Raw genomic sequence first — 8,604 nt, 5'->3', positions numbered from 1 at the left:
TATAATGCGATAAAAATAACCCTTCTACAATTTTAATTATTACTCGTATTTAAAAATGTTTCAAACAAGTGAACCACGCTGACAAATACATTAACAGTATGCTTCACATTGACAGAAGACAGTATCCAATGTAAATTAACACACGAAAGTTTTACTATGCATAACAATTTTGTCTTTTTACAATGCTTTCATATTTTCGTATTCATATAATAAAACTAGCCGTAGATAAATTGTGCCTGAGGATGACAACTCCACTGTCACTTGAGCACAACGCACATGATAGGCGATGACATATGTGTCACTTATATTTGTCGGTAAATGACCATTGCTCGAGCTCCCATTGTGCTGCGTTTTACACGAGACGTATGTGGTAGCATAGCCCGAGGCAATTAACAGCTTCTGTTAATGTAGTTAATCACTAATACAGCATGCTCACATTGGTATACATTGCGGATAAAAGAATAGCTAATCAGTATGTCGTTTACGGAATACATAATGAGCCAGTAAGGCATGTAGAGTACAGGGATTAGCAGGACGACTCGGGACAAGGTAAGAATACTCAACCTTATGGTAATTTGTACCGTTATTTATGTGATTAAATGTTATCGTCCATATGTTTGAACAAAGTCAAGCTTTACTTTAATAACCTTAAGCATCAAGACCAGACGGTGTTTGTAGTGTCAGCGTTCTGTGTAAGGTTATCTGTTCATATGGCTAGTCCATCGCACGTACAGTAGACCCTATAATAAAGTATAGCAGCTTTGTTAAGTATGCCATTACTTTCTTGTCAATATGTTTTGTTAGCTTTTTGTGACATTATGATACTTTATAGACACAAGCAATTTGATTGACATTTAAGGTTAATTCTGTTTATTTTGCGAGTCCTCATCTTTGTGCAGCAAGTAATCCCCAGTGAACTTTGTTTTATTACGATGCAATGAATTGTCGCTTTGTTATTTTGTAAATTGAATTTCATCCTTTGTGTATGATACTGATTAAGTCAGCTTTTTAATGAACGTTTATGTTAATCTGTGTAAGTGATGGATGACTCGTCATTAGTTTCATATGATCATCTTACAAATGCAAATTAATCAATTACAGCGCATGTTTAATGTACAGTGCATGTGTAATGTGCAGTACGGTTTAATGTACAGTACATGCATGTGTATTGCTTCAGACTCGCATGGCGTGATGGATAAAAAGTCATCAAGGAAACTCTTTGCCTAATTATGTTTCAAAGATGTCAGGTGAAATGAAAACAATATATACAAATAAAAGTGAAAATAGGAGAGGGATGTGTCCTGAGTCTTCTGTCATTCTGTGACTATATCATTACCTGTCTAATCCTGTCCTGAGTAAATCCTGAATGGTATAGACATTCTGTGACTATACCCCTACCTATCTAACCTTGTCCTAAGTATTCCGACAACCTGTGACTATAGCACTGTCTGTCTAACCCTGTCCTGAGTATTCCGACAACCAGTGACTATATCAATGTCTGTCTAACCCTGTCCTGAGGTATCCGATAACCAGTGACTATATCACTGTCTGTCTAACCTTGTCCTGAGTACTCCGACAACCTGTGACTATATCAATGTCTGTCTAACCCTGTCCTGAGGTATCCGATAACCAGTGACTATATCACTGTCTGTCTAATCCTGTCCTGATTATTCCGCCAACCAGTGTGGTACAAGTGTAATGTACAGTACATGTTTAATGTACAGTACACGTTTAATATACAGTACCTGTTTAATGTACAGTACATGTTTAATGTACATTACATGCTTAATGTACAGTACATGTGTAATGTACAGTAAAGGTGTAATGTACAGTACAGGTGTAATGTAAAGTACAGGTGTAATGTACAGTACAGGTGTAATGTACAGTACATGTTTAATGTACAGTACATGTGTAATGTACAGTACATGTTTAATGTACAGTACATGTGCAATGTACAGTACAGGTGTAATGTACAGTACAGGTGTAATGTACAGTACAGGTGTAATGTACAGTACATGTTTAATGTACAGTACATGTTTAATGTACCGTACATGTGTAATGTACAGTACATGTGTAATATACAGTACATGTGTAATGTACAGTACATGTGTAATGTACAGTACAGGTGTAATGTACAGTACATGTGTAATGTTCAGTACACGTTTAATGTACAGAACATGTTAAATGTACAGTACATGTTTAATGTACAGTACATGTTTAATGTACAGTACAGGTGTAATGTAGAGTACATGTTTAATGTACAGTACATGTGTAATGTACAGTAGAGGTGTAATGTACAGTACATGTGTAATGTACAGTACACGTTTAATGTACAGTACATGTTAAATGTACAGTACATGTTTAATGTACAGAACATGTGTAATTTACAGTACATGTTTTATGTACAGTACATGTTTAATGTACAGTACATGTTTAATGTACAGTAAATGTTAAATGTACAGTACATGTTAAATGTACAGTACATGTTTAATGTACAGTACATGTTTAATGTACAGTTCATGTTTTATGTACAGTACATGTTTAATGTACAGCACATGTTTTATGTACAGTACATGTTTAATGTAGAGTACATGTTTAATGTACAGTACATGTTTAATGTACAGCACATGTTTAATGAACAGTACATGCATGTGTATTGCTTCAGACACGCATGGCGTGATGGATAAAAAGTCATCAAGGAAACTCTTTGCCTAATTATGTTTCAAAGATGTCAGGTGAAATGAAAACAATATATACAAATAAAAGTGAAAATAGGAGAGGGATGTGTCCTGAGTCTTCTGTCATTCTGTGACTATATCATTACCTGTCTAATCCTGTCCTGAGTAAATCCTGAATGGTATAGACATTCTGTGACTATACCCCTACCTATCTAACACTGTCCTAAGTATTCCGACAACCTGTGACTCTATCACTACCTGTCTTACCCTGTCCTGAGTATTCCGACAACCTGTGACTGTATCACTATATGTCTAACCTTGTCCTGAGTTATCCGCAAACCTGTGACTGTATTACTGTCTGTCTAACTATGTCCGGAGTATTCCGACAACCTGTGACTGTATCACTACCTGTCTAACCCTGTCCTGAGTATTCCGACAACCTGTGACTGTATCACTACCTGTCTAACCCTGTCCTGAGTATTCCGTATTCCGACAACCTGTGACTGTATCACTGTCTGTCTAACTATGTCATGAGTATTCCGACAACCTGTGACTCTATCACTATATGTCTAACCATGTCCTGAGTATTCCGACAACCTGTCACTATATCACTACCTTTTTTATGAAGTCCTACAGCATGTTATATCTGAAATACAACTGCATATTCATTTCCTATATAATATATTTACCAAATTCAATCTTGGTATTCTTGTATATTTTATTTGTCAGAACCCACTGGTTGATATAATTTCATGACATCAATAGATGTCTTCAGAAACCACGAGAGTATTTAGAGGTCAGTAACCACTAGTTTACTTAGAGGTTAGAAACCACTAGAGTTCGTTAGGAAACATAAATTCACTAAAGTGCAGGAACCACTAGATTTTGTTACATTTGTACTTAGAGCTCAGGAACTACTACATTTCTTAGTTTGAGATCACGAACCAATCTAATTCTTACTTAGAGCTCAAGAACCACTACATTTTTTAGTTTGAGGTCACGAACCAATCTAATTCTTACTTAGAGATCAGGAACAACTACATTTCTTAGTTTGAGATCACGAACCAATCTAATTCTTACTTAGAGCTCAAGAACTACTACATTTCTTAGTTTGAGGTCACGAACCAATCTATTTCTTACCTAGAAATCAGGAACAACTACATTTCTTAGTTTGAGATCACGAACCAATCTATTTCTTACTTAGAGCTTAAGAACCACTACATTTCTTAGTTTGAGGTCACGAACCAATCTATTTCTTACTTAGACCTCAAGAACCACTACATTTCTTAGTTTGAGGTCACGAACCAATCTATTTCTTACTTAGAGCTCAAGAACCACTACATTTCTTAGTTTGAGGTCACGAACCAATCTATTTCTTACTTAGAGCTCAGGAACAACTACATTTCTTAGTTTTAGGTCACGAACCAATCTATTTCTTACTTAGAGCTCAAGAACCACTACATTTCTTAGTTTTAGGTCACGAACCAATCTAATTCTAATTTATAGCTCAGGAACTACATTTTTTAATTTGAGGTCACGAACAAATCTATTTCTTACTTAGAGCTAAGGAACTACTACATTTCTTAGTTTGAGGTCACGAACAAATCTATTTCTTACTTAGAGCTCATGAACCACTACATTTCCTAGTTTGAGATCAAGAACCAATCTATTTCTTACTTATAGCTTAGGAACCACTACATGTCTTAGTTTGAGGTCAAGAACCAATCTATTAGTTATTAAGAGCTCAGGATCCACTACATTTCTTACTTAGAGTTAAGGAACCACTACATTTCTTAATTTAAAGTTTGGAAACCACTACCGTTTTATGTGAGGTCAGGGCCAATAGAATTATTACTTAGAGCCCAGGAACAAATACGTTTCTTAATTTGAGGTCAGGACAAATCTATTTCTTACTTTGAGCTCAGGAACCACTACTTGGTGTTTTTCAGAACCCACTAGATGTCTTACCTAGAGTTCAGAACCTTCTGTTCTACTTATTTTGACTCCGTGTTGGTGTTGTGGTTTTAGATTTTATTATTTTGTGTCAAAATTGTATGTGATTAATTGTTACAGGTTTTGCCATTTCGTTTTAGTTTTCCTGTCATGAGGTGTACTTGGCAGGTGCCGATAGGCGTGTTAACACTAGCAAGTGTAATCGTCTGGTGTTACCGACAGGATGTGACAATCATCGGTGGGTAATAATTAATTTCAAATGTGTAAAAATATTGAAAATATTGTAAGATACATATCTATTATATATGTGTTATGCATTTTGCTCAAAAATTATATAAATCAACTGAGGTATTTTCAACTTTATTATGGTAATGTTACCGACTTTGTAGCTTACCTCTATGCTATATAGCTCATCCCCTTCGGTTAATAAGTAAATATATACTGTATCCTAACCTAAGTGTCTTTTGTGCCCCTTACTATTATTTTTCGACTAGCATTGAATGAAACAAAGTTCTGATATCACAAATATTTTGCGTTTGCCTTAGCCTGATATTTACTTTACTTATATATATATATATCATTCGGATACACTTTAACTACAAATGTCCGGGTAAATAAGTATATCAACGAATTTTCAAATCATGTAACAAGTCTATTTTCCAATTGGTTGTCTGGACGTTTTTTTTTAATTGCTGAGAAAAGTGGCAAGCCTTACATTCCTGAGGAGTTCAATCTGACTTTTTGAATTTATTTTTTATCAAATCGCTATGCAAATAATTACGTTTCAAAGAATAATCTTAATTGTTAAGGATGTACTCCTCTGAGAAGTCAAATATTTCCTGAATTAAACTTTTTTATGAAATGTATTTTGAAAAAGGAGTTATTGGCATAGTAGAGAATGCAAAGATAAGAAAATGTCCGTGTGTTAGTTCTTGCGTTATGATCGGTCAAGGATACCAATTTAACATCATGTGTTATTATAGGTGATTTTGCAGAAGAAATTGATACAATGTCTTTTAAGTGTGTTATCCGATATGTATCAATGTTTGCAGAATTGATAAAAAATGGATTTTATTTTAAATTATTGAACTAAAAAATCTCAAACGTTTTTCTTTTTACCCTTATACCTTATATTTTTTTCTCTCAAAATGTTTTATTTCAATAGTTTGCAATTTTTTATATACTTAGCATCTACATCATTCTTATAACCAGCATACATTGTTTTACACATTACTACATCAATCTTCATCTTATAACCAGCATACATTGTTTATCATTCTTCATCTTATAACCAGCATACATTGTTTATCATTCTTCATCTTATAACCAGCATACATTGTTTTACACATTTCTACATCAATCTTCATCTTATAACCAGCATACATTGTTTATCATTCTTCATCTTATAACCAGCATACATTGTTTATCATTCTTCAATTTATATCCAGCATACATTGTTTTACACATTACTACATTAATCTTCATCTTATAACCAGCATACATTGTTTATCATTCTTCCTCTTATAACCAGCATACATTGTTTTACATATCACTACATCATTCTTCATCTTATAACCAGCATACATTGTTTTACAAATCACTGCATCATTCTTCATCTTGTAACCAGCATACATTGTTTTACATATCACTACATCATTCTTCATCTTGTAACCAGCATACATTCTTCTACTTATTACATCTTCATCATTCTACTCCATTTCAGTATACATTGTTGTTTATTATGGAAATTTTCATCAGATTGAAATAACAAAAACTCAGTACAATGAATATATATTATTCTTGCATTCCATGTAAACTATATATTATTTCCTTTTCATTCCAATTATCATACAGGCAAATTCATTCACTCATTATTTTCATTATTCAGAGAAGGTAAATTTAAAAAGACTCGGTACAATATATAAAAGCAGATCCTATCACAATTTATTTTTTGTACTTTTTCATTACAGCAGCAACACAATTGTAAATTGTATTCATTATAGTTGTTATTTCAATGAATGAATTAAAACGATGAATGTATGATTTTGTCTTTTTGCACTTATTATATTATCTGAAGTATTTTTCAATTGGTTTGTTATCCTATTAATAATGATAGTGGAATTTGATCTTCATTTTCAAATTTCATAACTTCTTTTAATGAAAAATACTCAATTTTCACCATTTATTGCTTATTTAATGTTTGATATAAAACGTTCTGCCATAATTTTATTTGAAATGTTTCATGGATCAAAAGAAAATGAGTTCTCTTTCTAAAATAGCTACAACAATCGGGGTCTGTGTGCTTCGGTTTTGTCCAATTAGTATTTGTGCTATTTTTCACTTTTTTTCGGGGGCAAAAATCAAAATTGCTTCATTTACACTAAATAAAATAAAATACAAAAACATTAATGTATCACATATCATTTTATTGCACATTATTATATCATATTGACCATTCTAAAGTTGTATAGCACAAATGAACTTGCTACAATTAAAAATGGCAACAAAATGACCATTTAAGTGATCAATCCAGTGTCAAAAATGGTGTGATTTTGGCCTTTCGTTAAGCACAAGAAATACGCATTTATTCCAAAATGGTTGCCGAATTGGTCATTTAAAGATAATCTTGTAAAAACAACAGGCATCTAGTTTTTGACACATTGTTCAGATGCGTGTTTGCTTTTAAAATTGATCATACATGTAATTTGTTAAATATTCCAAAAACTCGTTATACCAAAACAAAACGAGATGTAAACGTGATTTCAACCTCAGAAGAGTACATCCTTAATTATTTAGGTAACATACTTTTAAAAACTAGTGAGGTCCTTATAGATGACACCAGGAATGAGCTAAATATGTACTTCAATCATATCTCCTCTTTGTCTGCTATACACTAACATTTGTTTTCATAGCGTCCACCGGTGTGTAAGATCTTCAAGTGCTATATTTTGTGCTTCCCCCGGGTACTGCGTTCAATATTTCTATTCGTAGTATCTTGTATGAAAACAGCACATACATTGTTTTTACCTTGTGTGTGTGTGTATGTGTAGGATTAAGGATGTACTCTTCTGAGGTTTCAATCACGTTCAAGTCTCTTTTTGATCTGGTGTAATGGGTTTTTGTAATATTTAACAACTTATGAACAAGTTTATTAGCAAACACGCATCTGAAAAATATGTCAAAAAACTAGATGCCTGTTGTTTGTAGAACTTTTTTTACAAGAATTTAGAAAAATTACCAATTCGGCGGCCATTTTGAAAAAGTGTAGTAATGTGTATTTCTTGTGCTTCAAAAAGGGCCAAAATTTCACCTTTTTTGGCACTAGATTGATCACTTAAATTGTCATTGTGTCGCCATTTGTAATTGTAGCAGGTTCATTTTTGCTGTACAACTTTATAATGTTCAATATGATAAAAATAATATGCAACAAACTGGAAAATTATATATTATTGATACTTTTTTACGTATTTAGTGTAACTGAAGCACTTTTGATTTTTGACCCCGAAAAAAGTAAAAAATAACACAAATGATAATGGGACAAAAAAAGAAGCACACTGACCCCCCATTTTTGTAGATGTTTTAGAAAGAGAAACACGTTTTCATTTAATTCATTAAATATTAAACAAAGTTAAATACCAGAACTTTTTATATCAAGCGTTTAATCTGTAACAAAATGGTAAAAAATGAGTATTTTTTCATTAAAAAATAGGGGGTAGGGGTAACTAAAATCGGCTTTTTGAGTTAAAACAATAAAATTAAGAAATTTTACTTCCATATTTTAAAAGAAAATAATATTTTCAACAATTCTACAAACATTTATACATATCTGATAACACACTTGGAAGAAATTGTATGAATTTGTTCTGCAAATGGTCAAAACCCAAAAAATCACCTAAAATCACATGTTGTGGTAAATTGGTATCTTTGACCGATCATAGCACAAAAACGAGCACACGGACATATGTTTTTTTTT

The 8,604-nt window shown here is 32.8% G+C and overlaps 1 protein-coding gene across 1 annotated transcript in view; it reads left to right on the top strand.

The window, feature by feature from the left end:
- Window positions 1-219: 219 nt before the first annotated feature.
- The window catches only part of LOC110462699 (carbohydrate sulfotransferase 14-like), a 17,669-nt gene continuing 9,284 nt past the window's right edge, over window positions 220-8,604 (top strand). The window contains exons 1-2 of the mRNA XM_021516800.1: window positions 220-549; window positions 4,772-4,869. Coding sequence (XP_021372475.1) covers window positions 4,782-4,869 — 88 coding nt within the window. The 5' untranslated portion in view covers window positions 220-549; window positions 4,772-4,781. The remainder of the gene's footprint in view (window positions 550-4,771; window positions 4,870-8,604) is intronic.

The sequence above is a fragment of the Mizuhopecten yessoensis genome, unplaced genomic scaffold (assembly GCF_002113885.1).
Source record: "Mizuhopecten yessoensis strain PY_sf001 unplaced genomic scaffold, ASM211388v2 scaffold10821, whole genome shotgun sequence".
NCBI classification, from domain to species: domain Eukaryota; kingdom Metazoa; phylum Mollusca; class Bivalvia; order Pectinida; family Pectinidae; genus Mizuhopecten; species Mizuhopecten yessoensis.
The sequence above is the reverse complement of the archived record's forward strand: the minus strand, read 5'-3'. Positions and strand labels throughout refer to the sequence as shown.